Below are 25,595 nucleotides of genomic sequence, written 5' to 3' on the forward strand. Positions count from 1 at the left end.
GTAAAATATCTCATTGCTTTATTTGGATTTTTATTTTATTTAGATGACATACACCTAGAGATATAACCTTTTCTGGTAGAATTGAGGATGTATTTAAGTAAACTACTGCTAAGTGCTGCTAAGTGCACAGACTATTATACTTCTATCAACAATTATCTTCCTGAATACAGAATATCTGATGGAACGTTTTAGTAATAATTCGCCTCACTAAAAGACTTTTAATAACTGCTAGGCTAAATCAACAAAACTTAATAATCCAACACCATTCAATCCAAAAAAAAAGTTAAACAGCTTTCAGCTAAATTAATTAGATCGACTTGAAACTAGTTTGTTGATAAAAAAACCGGTGGAAATTTTGAGCGGTTTTACGTCGAAGTTTAATGTGTTTTCTGTTCTAAACTCCAAACTCCGGGAAGAGTTCCTTGTCATATTGGATTCGAGGAAAATTCGGGAAATAAGCGGCGCTTTAAAAAATGACAAAACACTTTCATTTAAGCGAGTGAGGGTCTCTGTGGTCGGTCCGTCCAAAACTGTAACTGAGAACACGGTCACGTTAGTGCGGTCGCGAGCGTTCAAACTGCGCCTTTGCGCAACAGCCGCCTCGTTTGGAGGAGTCCGGTCAGTGCACAAAGACAGCGCCGGAGAGAGAGAGCAGCCATACAGCCACAGCAACCGTCTCCACATCCACTCGGCTAAATCCTCAGCCGGAACTCCAAAGTTGTTCCTCGTGAAGGCCGAGCCTAGGTACAGCCTTTTAACAAAGGTAAGAACCATCTAACGACACATTTTTACAATGATTTTAACCGCCAGTTTTCTACTTTGGGCCCGACATCGCGTAGCGGACCCGAGTGGCTTCGCTTCCTCACCGAGCGTGGCTGCTCTGAGCAGAAAAAAATGGCGTCACCGAGCGTGCTGGCTGTGCGGCCGGGGGAAAACGCACTTATTCCCGAAGCTCACGTCAACTCCACGGTTCAATTACAAGCCTACTAATGATATATCCAGGCGGATTCATGTTAGAAATGTATGTAGACGGTATTACGAGGCCTCGCGTCGAAATGAATACGCCAAGAAGGACGCGTAAAGCCGGAAGGGTCACCAGACCTGTGCGCCAAAGCTTCTTCAGGGAAGATGTGGCACAGCACCGCAAAGCGCAGCACTTCCACAAACAGACATGTCGTACATTAGAACATACGCCGCCCAATTGTATTTCGTTTAAAGCCGTGTAGACACGCGAAAATAGCTTTAAACCGCGCAGGTTGATGGATGGATGGATGGATGGTGTGTTCGGTCTTTGTATCGGCTTCGCGGTTCAGCCCGCCTTTACGCTGCACTCGCTGGGAAGCGTCAGTTCTTGAGCGTTCTAGGCTGCTCAAGCCTGTGTACACCATTCTGAAAAAGATGGACTCTCCCGTGATCAGAGATAATCTGGCTCACATACACTCGTGGCCTGGAACAGGGCAGATTTGGGCCGTAGTAGGCTATATCAGTGTAAAGAGATTTGTGTGTTGAAGCGTTATCTGGGAACGTCAATAGTTGCACACTAAATCTCATGCAGCAGGCGACAAAAAGTTGCTAACTCGGGGTTGTGTTTCGTGCCTGCGCCTCGATGGCTCCTGTGTTGCGCAGAACAGCCATCAGATCGAATGGTGCACGCCACCTTATCCGTCAGGTTTTTTAGCCTCGGCGATGTAGCTGAACAACCTGTCTAATGCGGAAACGTATACACGATTCCTCCTACGCGTACGTAACGTGGTGTTGCCTTTGCCGCGTGTTTATTGTGTAGCTACGCGGTGGTGGTGGAGTTGGCGATGTGGAAGTTGTAGGAGCTTCATGCGTTATCGCACACAAACCCGCACATGGTCATCCGCGGCGTAGGCGTCGCTAGCCGTTGGCACACACAACTGGGAAACACACTCACTCCGACGCCCAGAAGCGCTTTTGACTATTTTTTTTTACCTATGGATATCCCTTATGGCCACTCGGCTTCATTTACCCAGCCGTACGCTTCTTAACTGATCAGATTCGCCTGAACACTAACAGATGAGTGGCGCAGGCTTTTAGATTGTTATTGCTGGATTTGGTGTGATGATGATTGTAGCTACACAGGTTGACATTTTATTTGACAAAGACGGACATGGTGTAGAGGAAAGTTTATGCCTGGCGGTAGGTGGAGAGCTTTATCTATGAGCTCATTTAGATCCTCCAGACTCGTTTAATCAACACGTACAGGTTCTATCGAGGCAGTCGGTCTCGAGTCTATCATTTGAAATGATTTTCCGGTCATGTGACTCAAGCGGGTGCGAATTCTTCCCAACACTCATCCTTCTCTCCGCGTAACGTGCTTTTCTGACGCACTATTAGATGTAGTAGTTCTTTAGGCTTGGTGTTTTGGGCGCAGGCTTGAACTTGGTCTTCTATAAGAGGGCAGACAGTGATGTAGGTTCGTGGACAGTTTCCATGTTCTAAAAAGCAGCCACCCACTCACAGGCTGCAATGGACCGTGTCAAGTTAAAGTGCCTGTTGAAGTTGTTCCACAGTTGTTCCTTGGAGTTAGTCTGAAGTGTCCGTTCACTACATTATGATTGTGAATAGACTATTTCTCATTAAGTCGATTCTTGCTGTGTTGTGGATTGAACACAATGTGGTGCAGGTGCACCATATGGATTTTTTTTTTTTTTTTTTTTTTTTTTAAATCCGCTCATTATAATGAAATCACTTCTGATTCTGAACCAGATTAGTAGAAATGTGTTTAGCATTTCTCTTCACTTCGAACACCGTTTATTGCATTGATGAATGTAATGTTAAAGTGCAGCAGAGGGCAGCTTGGGACATATAGCCATCACTTATTAAGGTTTTTCATTTTAAACGCAACAAGAATCGGAACAAAGTCCTAACTTCATTCACAATTGGGAACTTGAGTGTTTTAACAACAGACCCAACAGCTCGCAGAATTGTTGATGGAAATGTGGTGCTGGTGTGTGCTAGGTGAGGTGACCATCATTGGAGGAGGCATATCTTTTTCTAAACAAAGTGAAACAGTAATTTAAAAAAAAAAAGGAGAAGAATTGTTTATGTACTGTTGATCATTTATGTTACACTTGGATTTTACATTTGTTGGACCTGAGGGGGTGTATTGGTGTGCTTGTGTGTTCTCCCTGTTTGCTTCCATTGACGTTTTAGCATAACATTAGCAGCCGGTCAATTGCTAGAAAAAAGGGACAAAAAGGCCTCCTCCAGCTAAAGCTTTCTCTTTGCAGGTAAATAAAGAAAAGGAAAAATAAGCTTGCCAGTTCTTTGGAAGAGCCTCCAGTGCTCAGCAACCACACACCACCAACTCTATGGCATGCACCTGCTAGTTCAGAAGCTGTTAGATTTATGAATATGACTGATTAGGATTTGTGGATGACCCATATGGTTCCATAGCCACACGGTTTCCAGCCTGTGTGTGTGAGAGCAAGCAAGGCAGCCTATATTTGGAGATATAGGTGTGTAGTGTGTGTGTGTTGATTTTCTAGAAAGACTCTGCTCACTTATTGATTTGGTCAGGTGTCACTTTAATTATAACAGATTTCTTATTTATCTGAGTGTTTTCTGATTTATTAAATGATGAAAACTCACATTCTCTTTTTTTATATTTAAAAGGATTAATTTTGTGGATTCCTTTAAAAGCCAGTACATTTTTAAATCCTCAAATCATTGGTTTTGTCTTGTGAGTTAGTGAGTTTTCTTGCTGTTGTGTGAAATTAACTTGTACTGATCTAAGGAGTTTAGCGGTTAGTGACTATAGTATTCAGGAATCTGTCTGGGTGATCACTAATGTCTTGACTGTAAGGGAGTGTTCACGTACGTACAGTTTAATAGGGCTTTCTTTTCTGCTTTAAACGGATCCGTAATATCCAGAAAGATCTTTCAGGTGTCATAACTTTCTTTCTAAATAACCAAGATTTTATGCCTAACCTAAATAGAACTTTCTAACCCTAATTCCACAAGTTGCCCATGACTTTTGGAAGAATGTTATTTAAAGATCTTTTATGTAGAATTTGAATGAACCAGCGGAGTTTAATGTAATGAATTAAATTATTCTGATCGTTTGGTTGAAATCAGGGATCCTGCTGTTTTCAAGGCAATTTTGTAGTCATTATTATAGGGCTCATCTCCAACAGTGAAGTAATTGTGGTGTTACCACCATGTAAGACCTAATCTGAGTTTTGAGTGAGAAAACCAATGAGACATGTGACTCACAAGCTGTCTTACTTCTCAGAAGTGGGGAAACAGCTGAGGTCCAAAAGAAATGTCCTTTTTGCCAAAATAATTTTTTCCGTTTTAGGCAAAAATACCTCTTCTACAACTTTAGAGAAATTAAGGATACTGAATTGAATTAGTTTGTTACTAAAATGTAGAATCTGTCAATGTCATTACTGTATAAATAAACATTGTTGTCCATAGAAATATGACTTCTTTTCAAATAACTACACACCACACCTACGCACAACTTTGACTTGTAGCTTATAAAAACAGCATATGAAGGCAGAAACTTGAATGAATTGGGACATGGGTGTGATTCCCATCTCTTAATAATTAATTAATTAATTAATTAATTAATTAATTAGAATGTCTTGTTTGGATTTTTCATTCCGGGTTAAAAGGTCCAGTATTTATGTTCTCTTGTTTGAGGTGCACTAATATCACTTATGGAAGGCTGTAAATATTTTGAATAATATATTGTGCCTCACAAGCTTGACCCTCACATACAAGGTGCATTTAATGATGCAACATGTCGTCCAAATACAGAATAAGAAGACATTGATTATTAGTATATTTAGTTTATTAAATTAGTAAATTTATTATAAAATTTGTTTAGTTCTAATATTAAACAATTTCATAGATCAGGTGCTTTGTTCTTCCAAAGAAACTACACTTTGGAACATGTGTGTTGCAAATAAAATAGAACGTACGAAAAACCCTTAATGGCTTTGTATTGTATAATCTATGTCACATGCGGCACAACAAAATGTCTGTGGGCCAAATACGGCCTGCTGCCTCATTTTATTCGGCACGCACAAACATACAGAAAATAATAGCGAATCAGCCCGCAGTCCACTACTGCGCCACATTTTTTTTGCACTGCAATTCACAACAGACCCATAGCATAATGACTGCCACTGTACAGTGCACATGGGCTCACATCTCTCAGTGCTGACACGTTTAATAAATCCGTGTCTATGTTCTGTGTTTAATGTAACTCAGGTAAGCCCATGTAAAAAAAAATGCTTGATATGTATCAGATGTTAGCCTTTAGTGCAATTCCATCTGTATTCCGACATCTAAAACATATACTTTATATGACCAAAAGTTTGTGGACACCTGACCATCTCACACATATTTCTTTTTGAGCATCTCATTTCATTTTGAGCCTCCCCGTTTCTATTACAGTAAACTTCACACTTGCAGGAAGGCTTTCAGGTAGATGTTGGAGCGTGGCTGTGCTCATTCAGCCACAAGAGCATTAGTGAGGCCAGGTATTTAGTTGGCATTCCAGTTCATCCAATACAAAGGTATTGAGTGGGGTCAAGGTCAGTGCTCTGTGCAGCCCACTTGAGTTTTTCCACTCCAACCTTGGCAAACCATGTCTTTATGGACCTCATTTTCTGCACAGGGGCAATGTCATGCTCGAGCAGATTTGGGGGAATTTTAATACCACCGCATACAAAGGCATCCAAGAGCTTCCGATTTTGTGGGTTTTAGGAAGGCACACACGGATGTGATGGTCAGGTGTCTACATAATGTTTGCCATATAGTGTACATGGTGGTGCTTAATGTTAAATTTAATGGTGGTTGTTTTTCTAATCAACCATTAATTCAGAAAAAGTAGTGGACTATTACCTTCCATTACTGATAGTTTGGCGATTCGGCTTTTTATACCTCGTTTAAAAAGAATTACATGAATTACACAACATTTTGATGCAAATCTGAGCAGTAACTTTGTTCTCTCTGCATCTACATGTAACTTGTCTCAGTTAAAAACAGAAAACACATTAGATTGCGTTAGTGTTCCTAACTTGCATGAACTGAACTGTTGTATATCTCCAAAGCAAACAACCGAGAAATAGTGCCGACTCTACATCATGTAGTGAGGCTCAAGGTGTTTTTTTTTCAGTCACTGAAAGCCTGTGTCCATTACAGAGAAGGGTTCCAGCACGATAAACTCCTTACTCCATAAGTAATGTCTTGAGCTTCTAATCTGTCTGGTTTGAATGTTATTGTGCCGTCGAATGCTTTTGCTATAGACGATGTTCCACCTTGTGAAATTCTAGCAGTTCAGAGCTTACAGGTTGCAATTCTGTTGTCATAGTCACCCAATTCAAAGTAATCGCACACGAGACCTCTTCACACACAGCACAAGTTGCAGGCTAACTCTCTGGTGTGTTGTTCCTGCCCCTTTTTGATCGACAGGACATAATCAGCCCCGACTGTTGACTCTTTTTAAACGTTCGGTCGATGTCCGATAACCCGGACATTTGCTTTTATTTGCTTATAACGATTATCGGTCGATACCTTCGCACTTCCACGTCAGTGTATCATATATTGAATTAGAATTTTTTGTATTGTTACCCCAAGCTCCGGCAGAGGAGACACTCTAAGCAGTTGCACATCCAGCTAGGTCTACAGATTTAATCAAATCCAGTTTTAGTTAATTGATCTGATATCATGTATACGACTGCTTTCATCGCACACGTGTGTTTATACAGTGACCCTAAACCAGCAGCCCTTAAGGTATGGCAAGGGCGACTCTGGCATCATGCCACTAATGTCATGCTTGTTTCTGACAATGAAGCAGCCGTCAAATTAAATATAAACATGGAATTTGATCCATTTTACTTTATAGGCGGTTAATTATGCAGCTGTTATGGAAATCAGTCACACTAAGGAGAGATGTCCAGATAAAGTGCTGATTTTAACCAGACCTGCTGCAAAACATCAGTAACGGTGAATACCTTGAGAGCAAAACCAAATCTAGCACCACTAGCCTTCACACCCACGTACTTAAGGAGCAAGGCAGAAATATCCTCCAAGTCTTTTTGTGTGCATTGTTTTATTTGCTGAAACTAGCTATCATGCTTCGTATGCCTACCGGTCGCTAAATTTGCTGTCTCATTGCCTAGCAACAGTAGTCTCAAAGTGGTTTTCGATTTTAGACATCAGTTTTAATGTAATGCACAATAAATGAAGACTGTAATTCATTGTTATAATTCATTTAACGCACGGGGGGAAGACTGACACTCCATAAGCCCAAATGACATTCTTTCCTTCACCTGCACTTTCTGGATTATGACGGTACATAACAACACCATGGACTGCGACTGAGAGAAAGGATAGATGCCTTTAGTGGCTAGGACTGCCAGAAGTTAGCATGATGGTTAGATTAAAAAACACGTAAACCCAACATTTATAGAAAAAGGTAAATTCACATGCACAACTTTTTAGTTTTTCTGGTAGAATAAACTGTTCATTTTACTATAGTCAGAATTGCTGTGAGAAATGTAATTGTCAAGTTCATAAGGAATTAATAGAGGGGTTTATGTTTCTAAAGGTCTGCAAGATGGAGGAAACGGGCACTGACGCGACCCCGAACAACGACAAGTGCTGTCAGACCGAAACACTGTGGCACTGCAGTTGCCAGCCGGCTCCACAGCAAGAGGGCTGTGACCAACCACAAGGTGCACATGCAATACATTCAATACAGTTTGTTACAGTTAGTTTGTGCATAGCATTATGATAATGAGTATCTTGCATAGATTGGGTTATAAATATTAAATTATTATTATTATTATTATTATTATTATTATTTTTAACAGTTCTAAATAGCATTTAGTAATGTATTAAATTAAATGCAGATTAAGTAAAATTTGCTTTGAGACAATCTGTATTTTGGTGTCTAATAGAATCTTTAAAATGCAGTTTATGCACTAACTTTTGTTTATGCACTTACTTAATGATGTTCCTCATCATTAAGATAAATGTCAAGGAGAAACATAGCTTAGGAAAACTTGTAGTGTTCAGATCTTCATATAATCCACAATATCAAAAATCCTCCCGTTAAGTCTGCTATACATAGCATTATATCTAAAAGAGTGTACGTGTAATTCCGCACAGAAAAGAGATGTAGTCTCTACAAAGTGGTCAAGACTAACAGCAATGTTCTTTAAAAGTAAATAGGAAGCTCACACATTTTTATTTAATGCCTATTTGTAGATTGTACGCTAGCAGCATGTAAACTTTTAAACGTAGTAAATGGCATTAAGCTTGCAAACTTGGCCCTTGACATGAAACTTCATATACCATCATTCGTCTTTGACATCTTTTCTAGTGCATATTATCGAGCCAGGAGACCTGCCTCTTCTTCAGCAACAGCTCCAGACTTCGAAGTCAGGAATTCAACAAATAATTGAGTGCTTTCGCTCAGGTACATCACTATTAGGAGTTTTTTATTCTTTTTCTCTCCTGCTACAAGTTGATCTGACATGAGAGAAATAGTCATAAGACCTTCCTGTCAGCTCTACTGCTGTGTTTTTGATGATTTTGCAGGTACGACCCAGCTCAGGCACATGTTGTTGAAGGAAGTTGACACCATCTTTGAGTGCAGGCTTTGCCGAAGTCTTTTCCGTGGTCTACCCAATCTCGTCACGCACAAAGAGTTCTACTGCTTTTCTGGACATCATGAGCAAGATGGTCGGTTTTGTTGTCTTGTAGTCCACACTTCTGTCAACTCCACTAACTTCTTATAACACTATTTCCTTATCATAGCCCGTTTCTGTAGCCGGGCCCAGTTTACCTTTTAAATGTTTTTAAAATTCTGTGGTATTTCCACTTCTTTTACTTTTACTTTACTTTTTTTTTTTTTTTTGTTAATGCCATGAAATCTCCATGACCATGTCTCGAGTTGTGCTTTAAATATCATTTGCAGTGTATAATTTTAATGGTGATTTTACTCTACAGATTCTCCTGAACCAAACAAGCAGAACCAGGCTGTCAAAGAGCTTCTAGAGGCAATCTATCCACAAAGAGACAAGCAGGAACATGTGATTCAGTTGGAGACTATAGAGACTAACCCCAATGCTGTGTTCCAACACCTGACTGTCGAGAATTATGAGAATGAGAATGTGACCATGCCCACTAATTCCATTCAGCCAGACCCTGTGCCGCAGAAACCGCATCGCCGCAAGTCTTCTGTTGCCCCGAAAAAGATTGAACAGCAAGACATTGTGGACACAGATGACGACATGGATACAGCATCTAATAAATCTCTAGAAAAAAAAGATGCAAATGTGGAAGAAAAGGGCAACACGGAACAGGATAAGAGTGTGGAAAATGAAGAGGAAGCCGCCCCTGAGATGAAGGAAACGAGGATATCTTGCTGCCTCTGTCGAAAGGACTTCAGCTCGAGGAGCAGCATCCGCCGTCACTGCCGTAAGATGCACCGGCAGAAGCTGGAGGAGTTGTGCAAGTTCACTGAAACACGCACAGTACCCATCAGCTTACTGTCTATGGTAAAGACCAAGCGTGTGGAAGATCCTCCACCAGCCACTGGAAAGAGTTGCCCTGTCTGCCAAAAGTCCTTCGCTACCAAGGCTAATGTACGTCGTCACTTTGATGAGGTGCACCGAGGACTGAAGCGAGACTGCATTACACCAGACATCGCCACCCGACCTGGCCAACCACTTTTGCTCGAGGGTTCACCAGTTTCACCAAAACAGCCCAGCACCTTTGCAAAGCAAGACCAACAAGAGGTCACCATTACAACCTCTCGGTGCAGGCTGTGTCGAAGGAAATACAGCTCACAAGTCATGTTGAGGAGGCATATGCGCATTGTCCATAAGGTTCACACATTGGAGAATGGTTCCTCCGCCAGTCGTGCTGTCTTCACCAGAAAAAACAAAATAAAGACCGAACCTGATGAGGAGATTTGCTCCGGAAAAAGTAGTCTTCCTACCGTCGTGTCCTCTTCAGCTGATGTAGATAAGAGCACAGTGTGCTCACCATCAAAGCCTAAAGTAACAGAGGACAGTGGAAACGTCCCGATAAGTTTTGACTTCAAGCAGATGTATTGTTGGCTATGCAAGCGACAGTTCAGCTCCAGTCAGAACCTGACCAAGCACATCACCGAGCTGCACATGGATGGTAACGACAGTATCTACATCAAGTTTTATGGGTGTCCTATCTGCAGATACGAGTCGCGGCGAAAACGAGATGTCATCCGTCACATAACCGTGGTACACAAGAAGTCCTCTCGCTACCTGGCTAAGATCATGCCGATCCTCGAGAGTCGTGCGGTGAAGAAACCAGCCGAGGTTGTGCTAAATAGTAGTGGGAAGAGCACGTCTTCAAAAGAGGACATCTCTGGAAAGTACCATGCTCCATCATCCAGCACGCTAACAACATCAGACCAAGCAACTCCATCCAAAATGAATCTGCAAGACGACTCCTGGTCACCTGGGTTCAAGAAAAGCGAGTCCTCCGTCTACCTGAACACTCGTAAAAATTCTGCCCTCACATCTCTTAACACTGCGAATCACGATCAGGAACATTCACAGCTCACCAAAGTATATAAACAAGAGAAGAAATCTCAAGAGCCAAAGAATCCACATGTCACCCGGAGCCACAAACCGAGCAGAGGACCTCCCATCACTAGAAGCCAGGAGTCAAGCACAGAGGTGAGGGTTACTAAGAACTTTTCTCTGCATGGATGTGACATGTGCAGTCGAGCATTTGCCAAGAAGGTTTTTCTAGAGACGCACAGACGAAGCCATAAGACCAGTGTCAATACCCCAACTGGAAGCACTAAAGTACAGGGAAGAAGCACTCGGTCAAAGGCGTTGATATGGTGAGTCAGTTTTTTTATGTCATTTAAATGAGTGCCCTCTACGATTGACTTTTTCTGCAAGCCTATTAATATGAATAACATTAATATGAATAAAAGACCCTTTGAGCTAGAGCTGAACAAAAATTGCTAAAACGATAATGCTTATTTTACTCTGTGACGAAAAATTATGCACATACATTTTGGAATAGATTTAATAAACTTTATTTCAAACTTTCAAATGGAAGCTCTGCAGTGCTTGATTAACATAAACAGAACTGTATCCATTTCCTCAGATTATCTTCATGCTTAGACATCAGTTTGTCCCGAAGTATTGGATCAGAGCAGCTCATTGAGGTGTAAATACTGAGGATGCAGTTAGCACACACTCATCAGTTTAAACTCCTACAAACATTGTCATGCATTGCCATTTCCCCAAGGTTTCATTTTTACATTTGGTTCATTTTAATACCTCGCCTCAAATAAAAGAAATTACTCCTGAGTATCTTGCTGTATACCCATATCAGAAGGTGGTACATAATGAAGAGGTGAGATTTTTTGGAACCACGGTGGTGGAGTTTAGACTTTTTATTTATTTTTTTTAATTTATTTACACACCTTGCTAACTGCATTTTATTCTAGGAGCACTATGTATAGTGTAAGTTTTAAAAGACACTATATGGCCAAATGTTTGTAGACAACTAACTGTAACACCTGTATGTGCTTTTTGCCTGTCTCATTCCAGATTTAGTCCCCCTTTGCTGTTAAAATAGGCTCCACTCTACTGGGAAGGTTTTCTACTAGATGTTGGAGTGTGGCTGTGGATATTTGTGTTGATTCAGTCACAAGAGCATTAGTGAGGTCAGGCACTGATGTCAGATGAGGAGGCCTGAGCTGTAGTCAGTGTTCCAGTTCATCAATGGTGTTGAGGGGGTTGAGGTCAGGGCTCTGTGCAGGACACTCGAGTTCTTCCGCTGAAGCCCTGGCAAAGCAGATCTTCATGACACTGTTTGTGTACAGGGGTATTGCCATGCTGGGACATGTTTGGGCTTGACCCCAACATTATCACAAAATTAGAATATTACAGCTTATAAGGACCTCCTGTACTGTTTTGTGCTTCCAACTTTGTGGCAGTAGTTCAGGGGAGGAACCACGTAGTGTGATAACGTTCATGTATCCTAAACTTTTGGCCATGTAGTGTATTTACTAGGCTAAGCAGAACATAAAAGACTGTAATAATACAGGCCCAGAGTATAACTAAGTAGTTAGTTAGTTAGCAGTTTACTACCCACATTTGAAAATGAGTTTTTTTATAGAATGTCTTTTATTTATTGTATAACAGAATGTCTTTTATTTATTGTAATTATTGCAAGCTTTGAAATGAATTCATTAAGTACAGTATTACCCGTGTTTTAACTTCTACAAAATAGATTCAAATGATATGCATGTTTTCTGGGACACCAGACTACAGTGTGGAAATCATCAAATTGTTTGTTTGTCAGTTACTTTGTTAGATCACAGGGTTACAATATTTGATAAGAAAAACAAATCTAAATAAAAAAAAAATCCCTACTAGTTCATTTCATTTCTTCATCGTTTTTACTGTATGTCTGTGGTTTTTCTCATCTTGTGCTCCCTTTTAAGAAGTGATTCTTTTTTTTTTTTCTTTTCTTTCTTTAGATATTGACATCCATATAAATGACACATACTCACTGGAATGTATAGACCTTCAGCAAATAAAACGCAGCAGCAAAGGAATGGAAAGCTTTACCTGAACTGAATGGCTTCCAAGAGGAAGGATGATTGGAGATCATGAGAAGAACTTGCACCGAGTATTCTGTTATAGTACTGCAGAGGGCGCTGCGACCAAACTTTTCTTATCCTCTAACACAGACGTTATAGATCGTTCTCAACCAGTTACAGTTACTGAGTTACAAGCATTTGAAGGACATCTTTTTTTTTTTTTTTTTTTTTTTTTTAACTTTTTATTTTATTTTAGTAGTCTGTTGACAATACAGTTGTCTTTTAATGAAGTATATTTGTGCAGAATACAGTTTTACTTAGTTACATATGGTTACTCATCTGCATTATAGGTCACATCTCAACTTTTGCTCTCGACCTATGTTGTGTGAACGAGAGCACTGCCGCTAATGAAAAATCAGTTTATTCCCTATGACACGTGGCGCTTCAGTGAAATTCTGTTGACGGTTCAAAACGAAAACGGCTCATATAAATCCGAGTGCTTGTACAGTTAGAGATAACTGATTTGACTTGAGATGATGCTTAAAAGTAGCTTAACAGTACATTTATTTTAGGCTTTTTAACTAATCAAACCTCTGACTTTTATCTAAATGTAGCCTATATAACATTTAAATTAGAATTGACTAATGAACTAATCAGTAAAAAAAAAACGTTATAAATTCAGATCCATTTCAAATTTTATCTTCATGTTCTCTTTGAAACGGATCAGTGAATGAATTCTAGAACCGACGATGTACTTGTCTCTTACGTAACTTTTTGGTTTGCTTTTAGTTTACACTGCTCAGATGTAAAAGCTTGCTTAACTGTAAATGCTCTGCGCAACACTTTGGATAGATATCTAAAGGAGTATTTTTCCTTAAAACCATTTTAATATGTTATTGTTGCATATATAAGTGCTTACTTTAAAAAAATTATTAAAGCTGCACTGTCCAGTTCTACTTAGCAAATACTAGATGACAGCTAAAAACTATTAAATGAGGAATTCACCCATATTTTTTTTCTGTACCTTCATTTCAAATTCATGCATGTGTATTAGATAAGAAGGCTCTGGTCCTAACCTTACACATGCCCAGACCTTTCCTCTGGCAAGTCGGTGTTGCATGGCTTATTTTTGCAGAATTATTAAAAAAAATTATTTAAAATAATAATTAACAAACCAACTGATTTTATGTTCAACATTTAATTATTTTCTTAGGAGTGGTCAGACTTTGTCAAAAATTTGCCCAGAAAACATGCCAATCCCTTTTGAGAGATTTGAGAAATAACATGAAAATGAATTGCTTTTCACGGTGTTCATCAAAGTGAAATTTACTCCATGAAATTCACAGACCTCAGAAGCATCAACTAATTGGAACTGAATAAGGTGAGAAGTTTGCCTTAACCCTACAATTGGTCTGCGCCAGTATGTTTGTGCATGTGCAAAATGATTGACAGTCACCAAGGTTTCCTCTATCTAAAACTGATGCTTTTGCTGGACTATGTGTGATTTAGTTCTTGATTACAGGGACAGTCACATACATTCACTCAGAGTATCTGTTACCGTTAGCGGTCAGAATGTAAAAGAAAAAGAAACAAGTTTATCCCATGTTTAAAAAAAATGACAGTGCAGCTTTAACCCATATCTGCCATTCCACAATGAATGAAAATGCTGCTAATCCTTTCGCATTGTAACTACTGTTTGTGCTCATGTTTCTGCTTCCCTTTAATCAGTCAGTGCTGCTCAGGTTGTGCTAAGACAAGTTTTTTTTAACAGAGTATGACTGTTTGATAATATCTATCAATAAGAAGTCAGAACTGTGATCAAAAGGTTCATTAGATACTACTGCATCTGTTTTGTATAATATTGCTCTTATTAGATAACAGTTCAAAAATATATCTAGACCTAAAAATGGCCTCTGTCTCCTTTAGTATGTAACAATTCTTTAGAGTTATTTGAGTGTATTGGATGAAATGAAGTCAGTCTTCGAGTCTTGGCGTGCATAACGAACGCTTCTGCTTGTTACTCTGTACATTTTTGACATAAGGTGTAACATTTTAAAAGGTAATCGGCAAGACTTGTAATGTATATATAAACACACGATACTTGCATTCCTATCCCTGCTTCACTAGAAATAACTTTGTTCAAATAAAGATTTTAAAATTGCATTTTGTTGGTTATATTCAGTTTTTATTATTTTCATGCAAACAATGTCAATGGAGTTTACATGCAACTGTATAAATATAAATGTATTAAATACCTAAATAAGGCCACAGGAAGTGGGTAGCATTGCCTCCTCAGATCTCCAGGGACTTGAGTTAACTTGATAACTTTATGACTATGATACTGGCATGTCCTTCCTGTGACTATGAGTGTTTCCTTCATGTTCTCTGGTTCCTCCATCCCAAAAACCTGCCAGTAGGTGGATACACTAAATGGCTCTTTGCGTGTGTGTAGGAGACTTTAATGACTGTAGTAGTCATTTCATACAGGGTGTGTTTTCACTTCTTTTGTAGTGTTCCTTGGATAAGCTTCACCAGGATCCTCTTGTAACTCATTTCTATCAGTGAAAGCAGTGTGTGTGTGTGTATGTATATATATATATATATATACATACACATCTATATATATATATATATATATACATATATATACATATACACATCTATATATAGTAGACATATATTAAAAAAAAAATCTGCATATCAAATATCAAATCCTGACATGCTAATTAGTTTGTGTGTGTATACAAACAAACAAAGGATTAGTTAAGAGGTATTCATATTATTAAATTGTATTAAACCTTTACACTTGTATTTATTTTTCACTTGCGTTCTTTTATATCCACAAGCTGGAAAAAGATCTGATATGACTGATCTTGGTTTCATATTTAACATCACAAAAAATATCCTGCAGTTTAATCAGCAGTGTGGAGACATTTTATATTCTCTGTATTTATATCCAACTATACAGAGCTGTTTGGGTTACCAGGTGAGGTAAAGGATCTTCTTTAGCTGCTCATTGATTATAAACATACATACAGTTCCTCATGAATGCACTGAGTGCTATAATTATCTTGGGTCAGCAAGAGACTTCAGACAAGAGAATGACAGTAACAGACATTGCAAAATCAATTTATACAGAGAACACTCTAAACTATAAACCATACGGTGAAAGTTAAACCAAATCTCTGATACAGTAATGTAATGTAGTAATGAAAATGTAAACTCTGATGATAATGTAAACTGATAGTCCTGAGCAGATAGTCTGAACATGCAAATTGACTTGTGCATGGATTGTTAAATATGTCTCTTGTAAAGTGCCTGAGTACAGTGATAGAAATGAAAAGGAATGAAATGAGCTGAGGTGTCTATCAGCCTGATCTGCTGAGGAATCTAATGGTCCGTGGGAAGTGACTCTTCATGAATCTTTTTAACTTGGCCCGGATGCTTCCAGGTGCAAGGAGTGCAAATAGTCCATGGGAGGGGTGTGAGGGCTTTTTCTGATGCTGCAAGCCTTCCTTATACATGTATCGATATACACCGTTCAGCCATAACATTAAAATCACTGACAGGTGAAGAGAATAACATTTATTATCTCTTTACACTGAGTGTGTGATTGCGTGAGTGAATGAGAGTGTGTGTGTGCCCTGCGATGGGTTGGCACTCCGTCCAGGGTGTATCCTGCCTTGATGCCCGATGACGCCTGAGATAGGCACAGGCTCCCCGTGACCCGAGGTAGTACGAATAAGCGGTAGAAGATGAATGAATGAATGAATGAATGAATCTCTTTACACTGGCACCTGTCAAGGGATGGTATATATCAGGTAACACTCTGTTGATGTGCTGGAAGCAGTGTAAGTATAAGGATCTGAATGACCAAATTGTGATGGGTAGACGACTGAGTCAGAACATCTCCAAAACAGCAGGTCTTGTGGTGTGTTCCAGGTATGCAGTGGTTAGTACTTACCAAAAGTGGTCCAAAGAAGAACAAGTGAACTAGTTACAGGGTCATGAGCACCCAAAGCTTAGTGATAACCAAGTGGAGTGTTGGCTAGCTCGTCTGGTCAAATTCGTCTGGCTACTTTAATACAAATGACTAAAAAAATTAATGCAACTATGATTGAAAGGTGTCAGAACTGTTTTCATGGCACCAGAGGTGCCTACACAATATGTGTTATATGTGTATAATGTTATGGCTGATCTGTGTCTATGTCTACGATGGCATAAAAAAAACACAACCCAGTAATAGACTGGGCAGAATTCACTACTTGGTGTATTGCTTTCCTGTCTGAGACAGAGCAGTTTTATATAACAGACAGTGAAGCTACAGGTCAGGACACTCTCTGTCAAACACCTGTCCAATACCACCCCTATTCAATCTTCTTAAGAACTAGAAGTGCTCTTTTGTCATCTTCACTAAGGGTTTACAAGCTGTCGAAAGACGATGTGAAGTTGACGAACACATGCACACCAGAGAACTTAAAACTGCTCACTTTTCCTACTGTGCCATCCCCGATGTGTAGAGAATTGTGAGATACTCAGGACTTTCACATGCCAACAATCATCAATCATCACTTCTCACAGTAAGAGGGATTGTTGTCCGTTATTTTAGATTTGTAGATTTATGTTTCCTATATTTATGGTTATTGTGAGTCCCATCTTTCCCAACATCAGGTAAGACTTTTACCACTACATTATGTATGGCCAAAGGTTTGTGGACATATGACACTCACATGTGTGTGTATATTTCTGAACACCCACTTCCAGATTTAGTCCCCTTTGCTATTATAATTACCGTTCAATTTTCTGGGAAGGCTTTTTAATAGATTTTTGAGTGTGGTTGCCAGGATGTGTGCTCGTTCTGATACAAGAGCTCAACAAACCCTAAATCCTGATAATAGAGTACGTCACGCCTTGCACATTTTAGTGCTGAGTCTAATAATCGATTCCTGCGTTTAAGTGGGTTACATTTAAGTGGGAAAACACACTAAGTTATGCAGAGCAGTAGGTTCTCCAAGACCAGGGCTGGGAACCTTTCCCCTTTCCCCTTTACCTGGAGTTTTCTCCAGGTATACCAGTTTGCTCCCTTAGTCCAACGACTTAGTCTAGACTTAGTCCAAAGACTGACTGGCATCTAAATAGGCTGACTGGCATCTATAAATTCTCCGTAGTGTGTGAATGGATGTGTGAGTGTGTGTGTGTGATTGTGCCTTGGTATATGTTTGCTCCCCGACCCTGTGTTGGATAAGCGGAATAGAAAATGGATGGCTGAATGGACCAGGAACTAACACCAGATGGCGCAAGCACATTATTTTCTCCCTGCGGTATGAGACTGATTGCAGCTGCTACACTCGGCACCAAACTGCGGCTCTGTGCGTGTGCGCTTGCTTTCTCATTATAACACTGGAGATAATTAACGCGCGAAGGCAAAGCAGGAGGCGATGCTCGATTTCACAGACTAACCTCAGCTGTAGCCAAAACTTGCTCTTGCTTTCCATTGTCTACTTTTCATAACGCTGCCTCGTTCCACGTGCATTAACACATTTTTGCGCACAGACACGATATGTAGATATGTGAACTGACTCAGAGAATCTCGCCCTTGACTTAGTGAGGAGAAAGGAAACAGTAATTATCGACACGGGAGGCATGCAGCTGCGAGTATGAGTGTGTTTGGTGTGTGTGAGGAGAGCTGATGCTGTAACCTGCTTTGCGCGCTCTCCTCCAGCACAGCAGCCGGAAAAAGTCACCGGAGCTCCGTCATCTCCAGGTAATTCCTTTATCATTTCTATTTAACAAAAATAATACATGAAGTGACTTAAGTGATAAAAGGTATTGCATTTTATTTCGATTCGATTTGCTTATGCCCTGGATTCAGTTATGGAGAGTCTGTGCACCAGTCTGTGAGTCTGTGCGTGCGCCTGCGACAGATGTTTCCTCCTCCAGCTGATGCGCCACACTCAGTGTTTCAGGTGCACTCTGTCTTTGTTTTAGGAAGGATGCAATGTCAGCTATATAAACGTAACCCTCTCAGGCCAAAGGATTTCCTTTAAACCAATTACGAGCAAGGAAACCCATCTTCTGCCTGTTCATGAAGCCATCAGAAGGCGCGCGGATGCTTAGGATGTTGCGCGGGGGCTCCGCTTTAATTGACGCTATGAATTTGGATATAACGTTTTCGCAGTTTGGGGTTGGTTTTGCACGTGAATGCCGTGAACTGATTCTTGAGGAAAGCGTGAATATTTCAGTGCGCTCGTGTTCTCCTAAATTTGAGCTCTGTAATTGTCAATCAAGTCTTCAAGGAAGGAAGCACATTTACTAAAGAAATTTGGTTGAAATCAGTGACATATAGGAACTAAACAGGAAAAGAAACAGAAATTACGACAGTAAGTTAGAATGGCTGCTTTCTTAGGTGTGAGAATAATTAGTAGTAGTGTGTTTGTGTGTGTGTGTGTCTGTGTGTCTCTGTGTGTGTGTGTGTGCACGCGCGCGCCCAAAGCAGATTTTATGATAGACTATTGTAATTTATATATTATGCGTACTGCACTAATTACACACAGATCTGCTTTATATTTAACATTAAAGGTGTAAAGAATTATTCAACGCTTGATTAAGGAGCAGACCAGGGATTTCCGACTGTGTGTGTGTGTGTGTGTGTGTGTGTGCAGGCTTGTTATTATATCTTGTTGGTGGTGAGGAAATTTCACCAAAAGAATAAGTGCTAAGTGCTTTTGGACACTGAGGTTAAGGGTATGGTTCAATTTCGGTGTAGGTGTCACATTAAATAGCTTTATTAACATTTGTCATGAGAAGGTCCTCACAAAAATAGTAAAGCCAATGTTTGTGTTTATTTATTAATTTATTTATTTAAAAAGATTGCTCATTCCTATCCTCTTCTCTACAGGAATCCACAGGAGTCTGCAAGAACTGCAGCCTACAGCATCACTATGTATGATTGCTAAATGTACCATTCCCCTGACACACACCAGTGATTAACCTCTGGAATCCGAGGACCAGAGGATGGTAGCTCCACTTTGGGATCTCTCCACACAGGTCATTACTTCAACACTGAGGTGTACTGGTGATACCTTTGACCTTGCACACCTGTTCCATACTTACCACCTGGTACAATAACGGCTGCACACCTGACACATCTCCACCTCTATTTAATTGCTTGTTTAGTTCTTTAACACATCACTATCATGGCGAAGTTCTCAACATGGCAAGGTTGCCTTTTTATGTTGTCAGTGGCAAGCTGTTCCTTCACCTATGGACCTCAGCGCCTAGTGGACCCACTTGTGCCCCCAGCTCCTGAATATGCTCATTCCATTAGAATAGATGGAGACATTATCCTGGGTGGACTCTTCCCGGTCCATTCACGAGGGGAGCGTGGCGCCCCATGTGGCGAGCTGAAGAAAGAGAAAGGCATTCATCGCTTGGAGGCCATGCTCTTTGCTGTTGATCTTATTAACAAGGACCCTGATCTACTGCCCAATATCACACTGGGTGCTCGCATCCTGGATACATGCTCGAGAGACACATACGCTTTGGAGCAGTCACTCACCTTTGTGCAGGCACTGATTGAGCGTGACCCCTCTGATGTGCGCTGTGCCAGTGGAGAGCCGCCCATCTTTGCCAAACCTGACAAAATTGTGGGAGTGATCGGTGCGTCTGCGAGCTCTGTCTCCATCATGGTAGCCAACATCCTGCGGCTGTTTAAGGTGAGTTAATATAATGCACAGACACATTGCCCTGTTAATTATGCAATTTCTCCTCTCCAGCATCTTCGAATTCTGTTGTGAATAAATTGTTAGCATTCTAAATTACAAGTACATTTTAATCTTTTCACCCAGCAACCATGGGGGATGCAGACTCTTCCAATTAAGTCTATATACATTTGTGGCAGCGAATGGACTAGTTGCAGTATAAGGACTGCTTAGGATAGATTGTAGTTGTTAATCACACACTGGTGTACACAGATTGTAGTTGCCAGCTCCAGTTACAAAAAAAGAGATAATTTCTAGTTAACAATTAGTTACACTGTGCAGCTAGAGTTTTCAAATATTCAGTAATTCATCATTGTTATTGACTCTTTTTGTTTTGATTCAGTTGCACTTTGAGTCACTGAACAGGAAATGCACTCCACTAATGATGATCTATGAAGTGGATTCGTACCAGTTAACAATTTGATGTGCTTCACTTACAGTAGCCATTATCATGAGGCTAGACTGAACATTTGTCCCCCTTTGAGTTTGAAAATGCTGCTTTATCTTGTTTCCAGGTTATCTTGTTTCTTGTCACATTAATAATTAAGTGTCTGATAGACACACTATATATAGCTGACTTGTAATTGGATATAAAAAACGGGTTTGCAGTTATCAAATGAAGGGAATAGCCTTTTAATCAGGACATCCGAAACTGCCATGACTTCATCCACGGGAAAGATTAGTTTAGTAAAGCCAAATGCTTTGTTGGTGAAGAACCTAAATCCATATGAGGAACATGATACTGTATGAGCAATATGAATTAATGCTATTATGTGTTAAAGTGATGCTGGGTTTTGCTGTAAATCATCTTATTACCTTTTTCATGTTCAGATACTTGTGATAGTGTAACTGTCCTTTTCTCAGCATTCCTGTGGTTAAAGTATTGACTCTTCACTGGAGTAGGTTGTGATGCAACTCTGTGCAGGCGTAATAGCTAGACAGTACAGCTCTGCTGAGGACAGTGGTGTATAGCAACAAAGAGAGAAGTACAGTAGGTTCTGGGTGTATTTCTACGTCAAAGGAAGATGATTGTTAATTTTTGTTGTTACATTTTCAAGATGCATATCCTTGCCACAATAAATATCCCTAGACCCGTTTATTACTTACAGCTTATCAGCTGATTTTCAGCGTTAACCTGAAAGAACACAAGATGTAAGAAGAAAATAGTCATCAGTGCCATTTCTGTTTGTCTCCTGTATCTAAAAAAAATAACTGTTGTTTTTATTTAGATAAAAGTACACATTTGCCTACGTGTTCTCAGATAAATCGAAATTTTTCCAGGGACTTTTCTGTCCAAATGTAATGACGTGGCTGACAAATGACATTGTTTGCTGTGTTATCTAGCTCAAATGATTATTCAGGATGATTCTAGAAATGCTTCACAGCTCTACGCTCTCTGGTTCAATCCTATTTGTGTTGTTTGGGTATGCTTGAGCTTTATATTACATTTCTTTTTATCAGGATATATGTAAGTTAGCTAAAAGAATTAAAACTGGCTACTGTTGAGAAAAAAAAAAACACCACAAGTTTTGTTTCCCTCAGACGTTTCATATGTAATGAAAAAGAGTTCATGGGGTAATCAGACTACTTGTCATTTATTTTGTCTAGACTCTCTCACCTGGTGTTTGTTTTTTCTGTCTGTCTGTCTGTCTGTCTGTCTGTCTGTCTGTCTGTCTGTCTGTCTGTTTGACTCTCTCTGTGCGCCTCTCTATTCTGTTCTGTCTCATTTCCCTTCCTCCTTCCTCTGCTCTGGGTTTGTACTATCACAAGCAAACAGACATTTCAATGTTTTTCATGCTATAAAACGCAAAAGAGGCAACTAAAAGTAAACAAGAAAAAGGAATGAGATAAAACTGGCTTCTTCATTATCCACTGGCATATTTTTCTTCCTCCCTCATGCAGTGTTACGTGTGAAATGTTTCATAACCTAATTACAGACCAAGCTTTTGATTCTGAAAAGCTCAGCTCATTACTAGTTGTAAATAACTAGTTGACTACTTCTGGAAGTCAAGTGACAGGATGGTAATTTAGGAGGAAACCTATTTTAGGGTGAACTGTAATGAGTGTGAACAGTACACATGTTGTATTTATACACTTATCAGACTACTACCTCTTGCTTTTGTTTTGACTACATGTTCATTTTCTTTTTAGTTGCTTGCTAAAGTTAATGAAAATAACTGCTGAAATAATACACCTAAGTTACCTGGTGGACTGGATGATTGACATTTTACAGTATTTGGGTGATTTCACTTGCTGAAATTTTATAGTGTTAGAAAAGACAACAAAATTATCAGTCAACTCTTATTCTTTTAAATTTTGAGAACACTTACTTGTATTGAGATCTTTGCTGGCTAGCGTTGTGATAACACTGCTTGTAGTTTGAATTTCTGCCAAAGTACTGGCTTTACTTTAAGTCAAGCCAATCAACAGAAGGGTCCATGTAGGAGAATGCTTTTGATTAGCTGTAAACTTCATAGAAACAGCAGCAGCGAGCAAAGAGGAATCCTGTGGCAGTGATCATCGAGCAGCCTGGCGTTAGCAAATAATCTGGAAAGATTTTGCACTAGACTTCAAATTGTGGGGAATGAATTGCAGCTGGGACACGGGTTGAGATGGAAAATATAATATTTAAATGACTTCTTCAAATCTTTTAGGAGCTCTCCAAGAAGAACAGTTTTATTTTTTTCTCTAATAAAAATGTCAGATGTGCCAGTTGACATATGCAAACAGAATGATTGACAGTTGTGCAAGTGTTCTGAGCTTGAAAGATGCTCTGATGCTGCGCAATTCCCTTTATGTCACTGTAAATAGTTCATTAACGTCAGTTTACTGGGAGCAGGCAGTTTCACCAAAAAACTGGGAAGTAGGAGTCATGGGGATAAAGTTTGAAAATATCTGCAGAAGAGTGACCGAAAGCAATGTAACAAATCATCCTTGAACGTCAGTCACTAGCAGTCTGGAAGACACACTGCTTCAATCTATGAATCATTTACTGAATTAAATAACTATGAGACTATAGAAGACTAACAACGTGATACATTAATTGTATGCACTTCAGGCCAGTTTAGTGGAATTGACACTACTTTCTTTATACTTAAATCGAATAAATGCAACATTTTATAATTTTGCATCCTATAGTACATAAAATCCTATAGCAAACATTTTGATGGAAAGCATGTGGGATGCTTATGTACAGCCCTGTTAGCAAAATCTATTTGTCCCATCTTTTATCTAGTTGTCCCATCTTTGTCCCATATCTTAATAATTAGCTTTATATATCATGATTTGTACAGTAAAGTGTGATTCTAAACTTGTCTGTTATCACACAGCAGTGTATAAAGTATGCTTAATTGATTGAAATGATCAGTACATTTATTCTATTGTTTTTTTTTAGATTATCAACTGCATTAATCTACAATTTCAATCATAATCCTGTCTTTTTGTGTTTGTGCTACTGCTATGTTTGCGCTAAAGGCTCTGAGATTATAACTAAATTAGATTATCTCGTCCTTAACGAAGTACATCTTTATACCTGAATAGTAGAGTTCACTTCACAATACAGTAGATATTAGTTTTAGTATTAGTATAGTAAATATTTATTATGTATTGATTACATGCTTCAATACATTGCAGCTTTCAAGCATGATCCTTATCTGTGGATTCTTATTAATTCAATATACAGTAGCAGTAGTGTGTGTAACATCACATCATCTGTATGTTACACACACTATTGCTGCTGTATATTGCACAAAACAAAATATTACACACTATTGTTATTTGCACTACCATGCACTTCTCACACTTTATGTACATAACTGATCAGTCATATATTCTGTATTCATATTTAATACTCATACTGTCTATATTGTATCACATCGTCTGCATTTTCTTGTATAGTCTGTATTATCTTTTCTTGTATAGTATAGTGTTATTTAGGTCTGTACTTTTGAAAGTCACAGACAGCTGGAACCAAATTTCTTGTGTGTGCCAATAAACCTGATTCTAATTCTGATTCTGATTCTCATGCTTCAGTGGTCCAATTTAAGATCAATGTAACATGTGACAATCCATTTTGACCTTATATAAGGACATTATAGTACCATAGCACTATTTTGTTCTTGATACACAGATTGGTGTTTGAGTATGAGGGGATGGAGAACCTGAGTAACATTTATATGAACACTTTTCCTGTTCTCTGATATTATGTCAGAAATGTTAAGATCAGGTGATATATAGATTGCATATTTCATAAGTGATAGTAGGTTATGATAAAGTAATACCATAACCATGCATGTTTTATTACTAGTTTGATCCTTGGCTATCCCACTGCTTGCTTAGCTTTGAACGCAGTGTCAATGATTAATGCATATGTATTTATACACACCATTAGCAGAAGCAGTTGCGGCTGCTGGTTTTAAAAATTGGTGGAGCTCAGGTGTCTGTTACTGAAGTGCGTTGTGTTTTATCCGTTTCATCTCTTGGTATGGCCTTGTGTTAAATTTACAATCTCTCTTCATAAGTAATAATATCAAAAGACTTTTCCAAAATCAGGTGAACAATAGTAGCATCTGACATATCACACCAAAAAGCAACTAAGCTGCTACGTAGCTGGTAAAATTTCACTGTAGTGAGCATGCTAACTAGATTTATAAGTAAACAAAAAATCCAAAACATGCAATCAAACAAAATGACATAATTGATCTATTATATATTGTATATATACAATTTAGCTACTATATTTATCGAATACAAACTCTAGTGTAAAATTGTTTTTGATTGATTTTTGACTACTATTCAGGCTCTGAGCCCTCTGACGTCTGAATGGTGTTTTTAAATTCAAATTCAAATGTTATTTGTCACATACACAATCATACCCAGTATGACATGAAATGAAATTCATTTTTGATTAAAAAAAAGACAATAGTAAAGAAATGAACAAAATAAAGGAAAAAAATAAGCCAAAGGTGAATACAATATATAATACAATATACTATACACAATATATAAGTCTGAGAGGTCAGTCATGCTCAGCTTCAGTCCCTTTGAGAGCTCTCACAGGCATCATACCGAGAAACCATGTATCTGGGTAGGACAAGCAAAGAGAGCACTGTCCAATAAATGTATTTTTTTTTTTTTATGTAAAAAGCACCCACCTACACACTCACTGACTCCCAGTGCCTTGTTCATGCAGGTGGGAACCAAAATGATGTATTCAAAACCAACTAAACCAATGG

General features: G+C 39.1%; 2 protein-coding genes across 7 annotated transcripts in view; both read left to right on the forward strand.

Annotated features, from left to right (window-relative positions):
- The first annotated feature begins 426 nt into the window (after positions 1 to 426).
- Positions 427 to 14,764, forward strand: znf800a (zinc finger protein 800a). Of its 6 annotated transcripts, none has more exons than XM_060886942.1 (6): positions 427 to 763; positions 7,592 to 7,718; positions 8,369 to 8,464; positions 8,587 to 8,730; positions 8,998 to 10,712; positions 12,539 to 14,764. In XM_060886942.1, exons 2-6 carry the CDS (start codon positions 7,601 to 7,603, stop codon positions 12,554 to 12,556), a joined length of 2,091 nt encoding a protein of 696 aa, XP_060742925.1. In that variant the 5' UTR covers positions 427 to 763; positions 7,592 to 7,600; the 3' UTR covers positions 12,557 to 14,764. The 6 variants fall into 6 exon arrangements, with proteins under 6 accessions (XP_060742925.1, XP_060742923.1, XP_060742924.1 ...); XM_060886940.1 differs by having other exon boundaries at positions 506 to 763; positions 8,998 to 10,882; XM_060886941.1 differs by lacking the exon at positions 12,539 to 14,764 and adding an exon at positions 11,155 to 12,489 and having other exon boundaries at positions 506 to 763; positions 8,998 to 10,882.
- Positions 14,765 to 18,277: 3,513 nt separating this feature from the next.
- Positions 18,278 to 25,595, forward strand: part of grm8b (glutamate receptor, metabotropic 8b) — a 127,051-nt gene continuing 119,733 nt past the window's right edge. The window contains exons 1-2 of the mRNA XM_060886569.1: positions 18,278 to 18,365; positions 19,500 to 20,316. Coding sequence (XP_060742552.1) covers positions 19,798 to 20,316 — 519 coding nt within the window. The 5' untranslated portion in view covers positions 18,278 to 18,365; positions 19,500 to 19,797. The remainder of the gene's footprint in view (positions 18,366 to 19,499; positions 20,317 to 25,595) is intronic.

This window comes from Tachysurus vachellii, chromosome 14 (genome assembly GCF_030014155.1).
Source record: "Tachysurus vachellii isolate PV-2020 chromosome 14, HZAU_Pvac_v1, whole genome shotgun sequence".
Classification (NCBI taxonomy): Eukaryota; Metazoa; Chordata; class Actinopteri; order Siluriformes; family Bagridae; genus Tachysurus; species Tachysurus vachellii.